The 14,743-nt window shown below is 36.9% G+C and overlaps 2 protein-coding genes across 10 annotated transcripts in view; both read right to left on the bottom strand.

The window, feature by feature from the left end:
- The window catches only part of arhgap33 (Rho GTPase activating protein 33), a 59,596-nt gene extending 51,268 nt beyond the window's left edge, over window positions 1–8,328 (bottom strand). For 2 of the 6 annotated variants that reach the window (XM_039650795.2, XM_039650794.2), the window contains exon 1: window positions 8,086–8,328. In XM_039650795.2, the coding sequence (XP_039506729.2) occupies window positions 8,086–8,104 (19 nt within the window). In that variant the 5' untranslated portion in view covers window positions 8,105–8,328. Of the gene's footprint in view, window positions 1–6,520; window positions 7,160–8,085 lie in introns of those variants that run through there. The other 4 variants (XM_039650798.2, XM_039650796.2, XM_039650797.2 and 1 more) reach the window with 4 other exon arrangements.
- A 145-nt stretch (window positions 8,329–8,473) lies between these two features.
- On the bottom strand, window positions 8,474–14,654 carry rbm42 (RNA binding motif protein 42). Of its 4 annotated transcripts, none has more exons than XM_089117985.1 (11): window positions 14,496–14,654; window positions 13,913–13,980; window positions 13,669–13,792; window positions 13,322–13,382; window positions 13,160–13,228; window positions 12,295–12,461; window positions 12,028–12,186; window positions 11,200–11,337; window positions 9,858–9,975; window positions 9,560–9,754; window positions 8,474–9,002 (listed from the first exon to the last, which is right to left on the bottom strand). In XM_089117985.1, exons 2-11 carry the CDS (start codon window positions 13,966–13,968, stop codon window positions 8,890–8,892), a joined length of 1,200 nt encoding a protein of 399 aa, XP_088974111.1. In that variant the 5' UTR covers window positions 13,969–13,980; window positions 14,496–14,654; the 3' UTR covers window positions 8,474–8,889. The 4 variants fall into 4 exon arrangements, with proteins under 4 accessions (XP_088974111.1, XP_088974109.1, XP_088974110.1 ...); XM_089117983.1 differs by having other exon boundaries at window positions 13,316–13,382; XM_089117984.1 differs by having other exon boundaries at window positions 13,316–13,382; window positions 14,097–14,635.
- Between the last annotated feature and the right edge of the window lie 89 nt (window positions 14,655–14,743).

The following is a 14,743-nucleotide window of genomic DNA, read 5'->3' on the forward strand; positions in this document are numbered from 1 at the left end:
GCCAGCATATCGGTATCGGACGATATATGTTCATTTTTAACGTTATCGTTATCGGCCTGGTAAGAAAATGTGGCCGATATATTAAAACCGATAAATAATGTATTATTCCCTTCAGCTGAGACACTTGTTGAGCACTGTTTATGTTTTTGAATTTCTTGAAATATGATTGAAATCTCTTCAAAAAAATGAAAATATGGTTCGGTACAACATGTGCAGCGCAAATCTGTCATATTTGCTATACAACACTATAATGAGAACATCATTATAATTGTGCGTTTGGGACATGGATTTAATTGTGAGACTTTTGTATTTGTAATCAGGCTCTCAAAATTAGATAAAAATTTGGATTTAAGTTTATCGGCCGATATATCGGTTATCGGCTTTCAAATATAAAGAATTATCGGTTATCGGTATCGGCAAAAATTTTCATATCGGTGCATCCCTAAAACATAGGCTACGAGCGGTTATATTTTCTTTGGAACACAAAGGAAAACGTTTGGATAACATTAAATGCAGCTTTTCCATACACCAACATTTCATAATGACAAGTTATCAAGCTCCAAAAACAATATAAACTTAGTCTATATGACTCAATTGCAATAGTTCAAGCCATTTATAATATGAAAAAGAGTTGTGTAAAGACTCCAAACACAAGAATAAATAACGTCGATTGTAATTTTTGAGTGAACTAATCCTCTAGGCTTGCACTGGAAACCTTAATTTAATAAGCTTTTGTCAATTATATAAAGTAAATGTATTCTGGTATACAGCCTATGCTCTTTAAATATTAACGAGTAAATTGTGCCTGGTCCTCAAGATAGTCTACATGTAGCTTTAGACCAGATTAGGCCCCGTCCACACTACTGGGTTTTCGTTTAAAAACGGAGACCTTTTGCTACGTTTGCACCTCCCGTCCAGACTAAAACGGAAAAAACAAAGACCTAAAACGAAGTTTAGAAACGCTGCAGCTAGGGCTGGGCGATATGGCCAAAAAATTATATCTCGATATTTTTTGGTCAAATGGCGATATACGATATATATCTCGGTACGTTCTACGTTTTCTATTTAGATAAAGAAAATCTTTATATTAAAAAAAAAATATATATATATATATATACAGTATATTCACATTCGGCCCAATGATATCCTACAAACAATGTTGATATTGAAGGATATGGAAACAAATATAATATAGGCTATGCAATATATTATGTGCAAAAAGCTTTTGTTTTTATATTGACTAAAAGCTAAACTAAAAATGAAAATAAAAACAAAAACAAAAGCACAAACTAATTATATTAGCCTGCATTTGATTACCCCATTATAATCACTTTCACTTTCATTAAAAATATATACTTGTAGGTTTAAAATTCCACATATGGCACATTTATTTTCTCCAACAACAAATATTTTAGCAATATGTTTATTTTAGTCAGAATTATTGCGTACTACGTAGTACTATTCACGCGCATGCGCGCGCCGGCGCTCGTTCAAGGAAGCATGAATTTTAGCGGAGATTCACTTGCAGAAGCTCGTCCTCTTCTGACATGGACATATTTGTTGTGAAATGGACATATTTGCTTTACTTTCTAACATTTACAGATGGAGAATATGTGAAATGTAAGTTGAGCACTGAGGAAAGCACCACATCTCAAACGCATTAAACAGCGCAAGTATATCTGTCAGTCAGCAACAGTGTCTGTCAGAGCATTTGACAGGGCGGCAAGCTCAGCTGCCTTAAACTTGTTAACTATATATCAAAGTGATTTTGACGCAATTAATATAAGCTTGTGTCATGTTTAGGACAAATTGTACCCGTAGCCTAGCTACTTTCACTGCAGCAGCTCACACTGCAATCTCCGCTATTTTTCAGATGTGCTCATATCAAACTACTGTATCGATATAAACGGTATTGCCTCATTCCATATCGTTTCAAAAAATATAACGATACATCGTACATATTCGATATATCGCCCAGCCCTAGCTGCAGCAGCGTTTTGCGTTTTGAATCTCCGGAGGGCGTTTTAGTGTGGACAAAACGGAGGATTTCAGAAACGCTGACGCAGAGGCTGACGCTCGGCTCTATGATTGGGTGTTTTCAGTCATGACGTATCCTTCCCTGATTCGTCAATCACTGTTTACACCGGCACGCGCATGCCCAGTGTTGGTGAATGGTCACGTGATCCGCGTTTTCAGTCGTTTTAATGTGGACGGAGATCATTTCTAATACGCAGATAAAAAGCTGGTGTGGATGGAGATTGTTTTCGTTTTAATTCTCCGTTTTTAAATGAAAACGTAGTAGTGTGGACGGGGCCTTAAGAGTCAAACTGTATTGATTTCCACTGCACTCGCTGCCAAACGATTGCCAGTGTCAAGAAAATACAATCAGTCCAGTCACAAGAATGAAAAAGAACGGCTTTCTGACTCCCAAATATCCATTGTGAATCTTGCAGACAGGAACGTCCACGGACACACTGCCAAGTTCCCACACACACTCTCCACCAGACCAGGATGCTGTGGCGGTAATTAAACACCTTGATCTCCAACTGCCTAATCACACCCAGTGTCTCACTCACAGTCACACTAGTCATGAGTTTTCTCTGTATGCTGTTCCAGATCTGACCATACCTATTAATCCCAACCTTAACAAAACACTGATATCAAATCAACAAAGAGGAATTAACTTCATTATTAACTCCAACTATGGATGGACTTAAAACTAGAGCTGGGCGATATGGCCAAAAAAATAGTTCATTATCTTGTTATCATTTTACCGAGGAAAATTATATCGCGATAATTATACTTTTTTTCCACCTAGGCCTACTTAAAACTAACTTACACAGCTTAAAGTTGCAGTAACCAATTTCTGAAAAAAAATGTTGATATTTGAAATAGACACCCATTCAATACTGCTCAGCGCCCAAAATAATGAGCATGCAACAAAGGCAACCACTACATCCGGCGCATCAGACAGCTTGCGCAAGTATGGGTGAATCAACAACAACAGCATACAACAGCTTGGTTCTGTAAAAAGCAAAAACCAATGTTACTCGCGTATCGAACACAATTAGGGCTGCAACTAACGATTATTTTGATAATCGATTAATCGGACGATTATTTTTTCGATTAATCGATTAATCGGATAAAAAATTATATTCCATTTTTTTTGTTTATTATAACAAAATAAAACCCTAAAAACCACACTCTTTTGTGTGTTAAACAATCTACTTAATACAGACATCTTCATTATAAAGAAAAACAACAAATAAAAAGATATATATGACCATAACCTATGACAAAAATGCTATTGTAAACTAGATTAGTGGATAACTCAGCAAAACTTAGCCTAGAAATATCACAAGTGCACAATAATTTTATAAAATCTGAACATTTAGTGAAAAAAACATTCCTTAGTGGGGAACAAATAAGAGACAATAAGTGTAGCACTAACTCTGGTAAAACGTACACATTGCTCTTTGTATTGTTGTTATACATTCATGAAAAACATCGTAAAAATCAGATGCACAACTGTTTTAAATGTAAAGCACAGCTGTTTAGTGAGGACGCAAAATATAATAGATAGGACAGAACAAGAAAGGCTATTAATAAGCTTTCATTGCGCAAAAGTATTATGACATGATCATGAAAGAGCTGCACAAAGTGCTTATGCTCATCGCAAGCGCTGAATGATGCGCTTGAAGCAACACGGAGTCACAGGGCGGCGCGCAGCTCTTCAGTGTCCGCCGCATTCAAGTTAAAAGCACCAAAGAAAGAGAAAGACATATTGACTGTGTATTATTCAGGATCTATGCAATAGTTTATTAAGACTTTTCTTTTAACAGTTTTAAATTTCAGTTAGGCTACTGTGCACGTGAAGAACAATTATACTGCGCCGACTCTACTATAGTGTTGTGATCTAACAGACACTCAGTAGAAAGTGATTAAGTTACAGCAATAAAAGTCTAGCAAGATAGAAAAACCATCATAGACCTTTATCTACGGATCAATTATAATAATAACATTGAATCATCTTGGAAAGAGATCATCATGTGTTAACTGTTGTAACGCGACGCGCTGTTTGAACACCGAATAGAGAATGACTGACAGCCGCAGTGGAGGGAAAAGCTCAGGTTAACTTGAATTTAATGACTTAAATTTACATTTCTATCTCACATTATACTATAGTATGGCTTCATAAAGTATACACGATTAACATAGGTCACTTATTTTGGTTTCAAAACGGCGAATTTACCGAAAGGTGAATGATTTTCGTGTATGCTGCATATTGATAGCGGTTTCCTGATGCCCGCAAATTAGTTCAAACTCACGGAATCAAGAGCGCGCATGCGAGACAGAAGATAATGTGCTCCAAACCGTCCGTGTTGCGCGCGCGAGACAGGGTAGAGCGGCGAGGGAGAGAGACTGCATGTGCGCCTCATGAAGCGCATGTAAGAAGCGCATGTTCCATGTAAACAATCCCCGTGACGTAATCAGACCAACTAATCGATAATGACATTCGCTGACAACGATTTTCATAATCGATTATAATCGATTTTATCGATTAGTTGTTGCAGCCCTAAACACAATCAAAGCAACCTCAGTATTCGTTTTCAGCCCTTCACGCTCTCTCGCGTCTTTCCAGCACGGGAAAGCTTTTCAAATATTTTACACGTATAGATCATAGCTCTTGTCTGATCGTAACCCTTCTTATTCCAAAAATAATTGGTAATACCGTCCTCAGGTAATACCTCAGCCATCTCTCTTTTTACAATCTATCTGCAAATGTCCATCTCCGCCCCATCATATTGGCTACAAGAGTTTTGTTTAGGGGTTGATTTAAATTTCAACAGCGTTTCTCAGAAATTACTTACTGTGCCTTTAAATAGGCATAAGTACAGAGCACCTAAAAATAAAAATGTTGTCATCATTTCATTTGTTCATCCTTGCATCTTTCAGTAAGACTTTCCTTCTGCTGTTAATTTCTTCTGTGAATATCCAAGCTACTTTTGCCATGCAATGAAAGAGACCACAGCTGCCTAGCAAGATTTTAAATTTTAATCTGACTGTTTTGGTCTTATGACTTTATAACTTGACTTGTGACCTTTTGTATGGATTTCTTGACAGTCACTGATCCCCATCCACTTCCATTGTTTTCTTTAAATATTCTTCTCCTTTGGTGTTCCACAGCAGAAAGAAAGTCATAATGGTTTGAAAATACATGAGAGCAAGAGCAAGAGAGTAAACTGACTAAATGTACAGATGAAAAACTAACAGTTTTCAGGCAAAAGAAGAAACTCCGCCGCTAAAAGACAACAAATAAAATGTGGTTTTGATGGTTAAGGGCCATTTACACAACACACAAGTCACGACCACAGTGTTTTGGTGGCCTGAAAACTCAAACTTTCAAAAGCGGGTTTCAAAGTGCAAGTTTTTGAAAAGAATACCATTATCTTCTCTGTGTAAACTACAAAAACTCAAATTTGTGAAAATGGTGACGGCCATGCGTATTACATGTTCAGCATATAGACGTGCAGTGTTTCTTTACGAAGTGACATCACCAACTACTGGCCTGGTATGAATAATACAGTGTTTTTCACAGATAGTGGCTCATTTTAACAACATTGTCGTCTGTGCGTGAAAAACGCAAAGAAAAACTTGTTTTTAGAAAGCCAATATCGATGTTGTGTAAACATACCCCTAGTGAATGTTATCATCCCAACTTTTTAACATGTCGAAATCATAGAATTTACCTTAAGCTATTGCAACTCTTTGTGGTGATGTACAAAGACTTTTATAGCTACACTTTACATTTCCACCGATGACTAGTCTTAGCCAATGTTGACCGAGCATTAACACAGGCCTGTGCTTTCCCAAGAAGTCAAGCCATATGGATGAACAAACGGAGTGTGTTTGTGATTTAGTTTGTCTCCAAAAGAACCGGCAAGTCCACTGCTTTTAAACAAACCACTGAGCAAACATTAATCAGATCTATAACATTAGTCTATACGACTCAAATACCCTTTGTAGAATGTCTAAATGCATGTATCCTGCCACCTGGAATATTCAAGAGGGGACAAGGAGTTTCAGGACATGTCTTTGTTAGATCAGGATGGTCTCTTTGATGAAGCTAAACAAAAGATGAAGCATATGCATATTGAAACAGTTTCAGATGATGAGCACATCACAATGGCAGATAAATGAAATTATACCCAGTAAAGAAGCTGTACTCCCAGTGGAATAGTGCTGGGCTGGCTGGGTGGGAATGGTTAACAGGGAGGGGCTCAAACCCCACACAAAAAAAACAGTGAACCACTTTCTAGCAACATCAGATGAGGGACAATAGCAGTTTGTCAGATGTGGTGTGTTGCTGATGCTGATCTTGTAACTAATGGCAACAACTGCATCTGTACAAAGAACTCAATCCGTGAGGGAAAGTGGAGGCAATTGAAATGGCCTGTTGTGGAAAACCAATAAACACTGGGGTTGATTGTGAAGGTTTTAATGCAGAAATATAACTTACCACCATCCCTATCTCCAGCTTAGGCGGGAGGGACCAGCAGGGCTCCGTGTTTGGATCAGGATGCGTTTCCAAAGTTTCTTCCCACATCAACGCCTTTTCCTTACATCCTGGTTTTATTTCGCAATAGTGTGTTAATGACCTGGATCGCGCAAAAGCACCACCGGACGCTGAGACTGAAGAGACGTTAGAGTGGAGAGCCCCCAAATAAACAGCCAAAGGAGGAATAGGAGAAGGTAAATATGTCCAGCGCGTCCTCACAGAACTCCACAAATCCCGCACAGATACATATCGCTACTACTGTGACGTCCAAAAACAAATTACTCAGACAGGAGACTCAAATCGATCAAATTCCCCGGAACAGCAGCATCGTCCCCGCGTGTTCTCCCGCCCATCTCATCTCACTGCTCGCTGGGAGAACTGAGGGGTTCTTCGCCGCTCCCAAAACAACTTACGGGTGCCCTCGCTTCACCCAAACACGACCGGGGAACTTTTTTACGATTTATATCGTTGCATTACAAAATATTTAGAATCCAATAAAACTGTCTACGCCGTGAGTGATAGTAGCGCTGTGTTGTTGAACAAAGTCAAACTTTAGGAAAGACAACCAAGATGTGCTCCCCTCTTTTCCAGAATGGAATGTTCCACTGAGGTGGCCCGTTGGACAAAAGGAAGCCTGGAGCGCGCCGCTGATCAATGGGCGGAGGCGCGCAATCGTCATCCAGTAGAATTAACAAAATAATGAAGGCAAGAATTTACCGAGAATAACCCCCCTTGTGTGGTAATTGGTATATGTTGTTATGGCAAACACGGACATGTAAAATTATAGTACTGTGGGGTTTTTTTAAGTAGCTTGGTATTTAAACAAAATAGCCTACCCAAAAATACAAAAGGCTACATAAATATGGTAATAAGTCACTACTATTCAAATAAAACGCTTTTATTTGAAGTATCTTGGAATACCATATGGGCTAACATAGTTAATGTTAATCAATTGTGTGTAGCTTATTATCAAAATTCACATACTTTTTGTTTTTGCATAGTCAGTGGATACTCAGGGCAGGCATATCTGAGTACAGTGATATTAACGTTTCTGAACATGTACCACCTCTCACAAAATATACTGTGAAATATACCATACTCTGATACATTACATCATACTTCCAACATTACATGTTCACCACAGTATTACGATATGTAGAACTGTAGAGCATTAATATGACGACTTTTCAGTACCATGACATTATCATCTGATACCATCATGCACCACAGAACTTTTAAGAAAGGACATTTTTCTATTACATATGTTTTGAGCTTTTATATAACACATCACTTTATTTCAAGGAGCAAATACTGTCTGTAAAACCATCTAAACGTGAATTAGTGAAAAGAGACACTACAACCAAATATGAAATGTTAACAGATAAACAGACCTATTAATGTGAAAGCATAAAGACAGAGAGAGTACAATCAGAACAAATACATTTGTAAACAGGCTCCTGAAAACAATAAGACATTACATTTAAACTGAAAAGCTATCCTAATTGTGATTAAGAGTTAAAACTCACTTGTGGCTCTACGATGCATTCTCTCCTGGTGTTGTGATCTGTGTATATTCTCAGTTGTTTGTCAGACAGATTAATGCACGAGCCATTTCTGCTTTTTTCACATCAGCTTTAGGAAACGAGTATTTTAGAAGCACATGCAAGTGGGCGTTTGTGGTTAGAGAGAAAATCTTTTGGTTTCCTATCAACAGTGACTATGAGAGCTTTTCCCAAAAAATAATAGATGGTAATTTTATCATCATGTCTTTATATTATAAAAATATTATTATGTGTACTAACGTTTACAACAGGATCAAAGAATTATGCATCATTCATAACTTTGGGGAGCCACCTGGTGGTTTCTGTCAGAATCACAAGTTGAGGCATTCGAGATTTAATAAACGGGTCAGAATTGAAACTAAAGAAACTCCAGTTTATTGAAAAAATTTGCATTATTTTTTACACATAATTAATTCAAACATCCACCTGGTATAGCAACAAACGTAACTGCCGCCTGAACTTTGAAGTTAAATGTTTATGACATGGATGGGGGCATGGGGTACAAAACCAATATCCAAACTAGTTTCATAACTACACGTTTAAAAATCTCTCTTGATGCATTCTGGACAAGTGAAAGATTTTTACAGCATGCAGTGAGAGAGTGTGTGACAATACACATGAAAATAAATGTAGATTTATTAGTAATAAGGGCCATGTGGGACGTTGACAGTCGCTTGTTTGTAACTAATGGAGGATTGTGACTGACTCCTACTCGTCATATATGACCTGGATCAAACAAATCAAGTCCACAGTGTCAGTGTAGATGGATTATCTCAGTCCCAACTTCTTTTTCTCCTTCTGTTTCTTACGCACAACTTCCAGATTGCGGTCCTTCCATGAACTCTTTCTCAATTTGATGGGTCTGCTGCCCACATACCTCCCTAAAGACAAAGACAAGAGTGTGAATTTAACAGTTCCAGATGTGCTGGATACAGATCTAAGTTTGATTTCAGACTTTTTCAAAAATTAAATTGTCCTGGAGATCATTTCAAATGTGTTTAGTGAAACTAATGTGGTGTTTGCTTACCAAGATAGCTTTTATTTGGTAAAAAAAAAAAAAAATACAGTAAAAACACACTTTCAAAACACTTTCTATGCAAATATATTAAATATAATTTAATTAAATATAATTTATTCCTGTGACGCTGTTTTTTCAGCATCATTACTCTAGTCTTCAGTGTCACATGATCATTCATAAATCCTTTAATATGCTGATTTGCTTCTTAAGAAACGTTTCTTATTATTATCAATGTTGAAAATAGTTGTGCTGCTTCATATTTTTGTGGAAACCATGATAATTCACCTTTGATGAAGAGCAGAATGTTCTGAAACATTATAAATGTCTTTACTGTCACTTTTGATCAATTTAGTGCATCCTTGCAGATTAATTTAAAAAATATAAAACTCGGAAAAAAACAACCCCACAATTTTAACTCACCGTTCATTTCTCTCATGGCGCGCACATAATCATTGGGGTCTTTAAAACTCACGAAGCCGTAACCTTTTGTTTTCCCAGTGCGTTTGTCTCGAACAACCTTCGCCTTCAGGAAGGATGGATAACGGCTAAACGCTCTCGCCAGAATGTCATCGTTCACCTCATTCCCCAGATCTCCACAAAATATCCGGAAATCATCTGAGAAGACAAGAACGACGTACAGTAGATTATATGTTTTTGGCTGCTTTAAAAAAAAAAAAATTTAAATAAAGAATGTTGTATTGTCTAAATGTTCACACACCTGTTTCCCACTCTAATAGGCTGGTGTCCTCCCATGTGACACCAGCTGCCACCCGGATGCATTTCTTCTGCTTTTCCTGTTTCCCTTTCTTCTTGTCTTCTGTGCTGGTATCAGCAGGCTAGGGATATGTAAATAAAGAAATAATCAGAACCATATTCATATCAAGAATTGTTATTAGTATAACTATTAGAAATTATGTTTACGGCATGTTAATTGATATAAAGCTGAAATAAAACTAAATATAAATATAAGATTTTTTTAAACAAAATAAATAAGTTTAAGTTAACTTGCTGCTAAAATACAGAGCACAATGGAAGCTTGTTTCCGTCACAGAATAAAAAATAAAAAAGGTAATTGCGATTTTTTTATAATAATATCAGAATTTCATGATATAAAGTCACAATTGTGTGTAAAAGTCAGAATTAAGAGAAATAAACTTGCAATTCTGAGGAAAAAAAAAATCTATATTTTTCCTCAGAATTTGTCTTTATAACTCACAATTGCAAGTTTATATCTCACAATTCTGAGAAAAGATGTCAGAATTGGGAGATATAACGCCAGAAAATAATAGAAAAAATAGTTATAAAGTCATAAAGTCAGAATTGCGAGATAAAAAGTCATTTTATAATGCAATTCTGAGAAATAAAGTCAGAATGTAAACTCGAAATTGTGAGATTAAAAAAAAAGTCTCTTTTAAAAGGTTTTATTCTGAGCCGTAGGAAAAAATAAGCATATATTTGCTATGAATTATCAATTCATTTTTACGACTTTCAAACTAGTAAGTCGTTCCCTTGTTTTAAGTAAATAATACACACGACACAATATAATAATTCGTTCCCTCGATTTACTAAATCATGGCCACGTTGTAATAGTTAGTTCCCTTAGCTATGCATTAATGAGCACTGTACCACTGTTCGTATGACTGTTTTTACTATACTTTTAAATTCTAAACTGTTTTAATTATTCTTAATATTAATATTTTAATGTCTTCTATTTAAAGCGCTTTGAATTACCATTGTGTATGAAATGTGCTATATCAATAAACAAGCCTTACCCTTATTTTAGTTCAATCAAATTGAGGGCATTAATTAATTTAACTTGGTTACGATTTACTAAAACGCGGGAACAAAATTCTTAGTTCATGGCCACAATATATTTATATCTTTATATATATGTATATACATATATGCTGAGAGAGCATGCTCTCTCAGCAGAATCACATAGTGACAAGGACACAGTTATCGAAAAGGAATGGCTAAAAATCCTTCTGGCCACAATGTCTTTCGTCCAACCCCTGTAAGTGTAATACGTCCTGAGCAAACTGAATAGGTAAATATTAAACCTCAACATGTGTAGGCTCAGGCTCTGGCTTGCTCGGCCCGATCTTGCTGTCATCAGGGACCACCTCCTTCTTCAATTCCAGAAGCCCAGCTGCCTTGACTGCGGCCTGCTGCTCCGCCACCAATGCTGACAACTCCTCCTGAGAAAACAAACCGAGAGAAGGTTTATATCATTACAAGCATTGCAAAGGAAACACAAGGAGATTTAAATTTCTCACTTACAATGTTTTTTTTTTTTTTAATGAATCATATGGTGCTTTGAAATTAAAAATTGATGCTCTGGAAACAGTGAATAGGTCCTACAGGGTTCTCACAGCACTAATGCATTTCCATGGCTTATCCAAGCATGTACACCACAATTTGCAAACCTTTCCAATTTCCAATTTGTAACTGTATTTAAACAGGGAAACCGTGGAGGTGTTTGGTCGCTTCTCTGCTTGGATCCTAATGAATGAACTGGGCTAGTTAAGTGCTATCAAAGTGTCTCGCGCGCCAGAGCGACTGACGAGAGAGGTATGCATCAACTCGTCTTAGGTAAGGGAATAACATAGTTTAATATGAAAAACGGAATATCCTTTTAAGGCATGAAGAAATTATTTTCACAGGAAAAAACCTTTCAACATGTAATTTGGATTTTCAAAGTTGAGTTAAGGGATACAATTATTGACTGCAGGGGGACTTTAAAAGGTCATGGACCTTTTTTATAGTGGATGTACTGCATATTTTTAAATTACACCTCGTGAGTGTGATCTATATAAAATGTCAGCACCGAACTTTCAAGCAAATCAGTGAAATAAGCAAATGGACTTTTGTGCGTGTTGATACTTTACCATGCGTGCTTGTTTTTGGCTCTTGAAGTCGATTCTCTTTGGGGCAGGGGGTGCTGTGTAAACCGTGGGGGCCGCCTGTATAACACTGGGAGTGATCTTCGCAGGGGCTTGACTCATGGGCCGCTGTGGTGCCGGAGGCATAGGGTTCATGTTTCCAACCTGCCATTTATTTAGAAAAACATTTGTGATACTGACATCTCACTTTTTAAAGCACAAAGTAACCTTAAAAATACCCTGACACCTGATTGCAATTCAGAAAATACCCACTGGAGGCATGAGCCCCATGGGTGGTCCAACTGGACCCATGGAGGGCTGAGGAGGTCCTGGCATTGGTGGAGCCATCATCATGGGTGGAGGAGGTGGAGGTCTGGGAAGAGGAGGTGCTATCATGCCCTGAGGAGGTGGACCACGCATTAGTGGCATTCTCTGACCCACTGGAAAAAAACACATTTAGATATTTTAAAATTTGCATCATTATATTTTAGGCTCTATATTGTTCTGTAAATAGAAAATGTTTTTAAAAATATCATATTTAAATATCATTGGTTGCACAGTATAAGAAATTTGCACAATATAGCGTTATTTTATTTTTTACGAAACAGTGGGAAAAGTGCATTATCCATATCCGACGCTGATTAATGCGTTTGAGATGTGATTCCTCAGCATAACTTACATTTCAGGTATATTCTCCATCTCTAAATGTAAGAAAGTCATGCAAATATTTTCATTTTGCACATATCGTAAAATACTGGGATATGATTTTTTTTGTCCATATTGCCCAGTGCTGGGCAAAGATTAATCACATCCAAAATAAAGGTTTGTTTTTACAATATATATTTGTTTTGTATGTATAAATGCACACATATGCATGTACTGTTAAGAAATATTTGCATGTATATGTATATATATATATATATATATATATATATATAATTAAAACATTTTTCTAAAATATATACATGCATATTTGTGTATTTATCTATACAAAACCCACAAATATTTTATGTAAAAACAAACCTTTATTTTGGATGCAATTAAAACCCAGCACTGATATATATATATATATATATATATGGCTCAATCCCCTTTGAATATAAATACACACACACACAATAATGGGAATCCTGATTACCTGGTCTCTGTAAGACATGCGGGACAAATGCTGGACGCATCATTGGAGGCGGCGCTACTGCCGGCATAGCTACAAATAAATATCAGATGATTGTCAGCTACTTTCAATATATGACTTTTCCTTAAACTGTATAATAAGAGTGTGAAATAATTGTACCAGGACCGACAAATGTAGGCGGCGGGCCAACTAAAGTGGCAGCTCTTGCATCCAAACTCTGCTGGACCTAATAAACAAAAATAATAATAAGAAAAGTTAGTCAGAATTGATCAATGTTTTTAGGAATCGAATTATAACTATAATACTTTAATATATATGTACAGTATATATATAATATAAATGTTAATGTCTTATTTTTAATTCAATTTTCACTTATTAATATAGCAATGTGTTAACCCACTCATCCCCAGCATACAAAAACATTTTGTTTCCTTTGTCGCAGCTTGTGAGCCAGCCGTGCCAATACAATGTCAAATCGTAGTTTTTTTTTTTTAGTAATCAGTCATTAATACCTGTCTGTAGGTGTTCGTGCCAATAATGGGCCTGATCATGGGTACAGCTGGCATTGCCAGAGCGACTGGAACAGCTTCAACCACTGTAGATGCCACAGGTCCTCCCAACACCTCCTGCTCAAACCTACAGAAGAAGCAACAACATCAACACACATGAAGTCAGAAATGCTCTATTCTACACACTCCAAAACACACAAATAAACAGCTGGAACAACCAAACATGAATGAAATGTGAAAAACTCACAGCGCCATCTCTGCCTCCATCTCCTTCAGGCGCTCTTCTCCAGATTTTAACGCCATACTGAGCGCCTTCTGCAAAAAACATACACACACACACACAAAACAAAAACAGTAAATAAATCAATAAATTAATAGTCGTGTTTCAAAACACAGCAAGCTACCTGTCTAGCATTTTTTGGATCACAAACCTTTTTCCACTGCACCTTTGATGCCCCAAAAATTCTGCAAACTGCTATGATGCTTACAAAGATGCAAACCCATGCAGTCCAAACATGCTGCACGCCCTAAAAAGTCTAACTAGGAAGCTCACTAAGCTTTGAAACACAACCAGTGCATCTCTTTTAAAGATAATAAGTTACATAGTTTATAAGAGTTTAAGAGGTATAACTCAAATAAATATAAGCATCTGTGGTAAGCTGCGCTCAGTTGTCCAGCTTACAGGAATACAGCAGAAACATTGTTTGAATCGATTAATAATTAGTAATTGTAATAATGTTTAGATTCCAAACGTTTTAAGCTCCGTCCAAACTGAATTAAACTTCATCTAAAGCTCAATTGAAGTCAACTACTCTCAGCTAAATACATACTCGCCGTGAAACCGCCCTTATGAAGAAATTCAAGTCAATATGCAGGAATAAAATTAAACAACAGATGAAGGGATCTGGATCATTTGTTTTCCTCAACGACACCGCTTGTCTTGGCGCAGAGGAATTACGTCACAAGTTAATCGGTCCTTCCTCGGCGCAGCGCGCAGGAAAATGAGATCATGGCTGTGTCCGAAATCTCCAGTCCACTACAACTCCTAGAAAAAAAAGCAGAGATTAAACACTAAAAC

Source organism: Pimephales promelas, chromosome 12, assembly GCF_988280905.1.
Source record: "Pimephales promelas chromosome 12, fPimPro1.hap1.1, whole genome shotgun sequence".
Taxonomy (NCBI): Eukaryota; Metazoa; Chordata; class Actinopteri; order Cypriniformes; family Leuciscidae; genus Pimephales; species Pimephales promelas.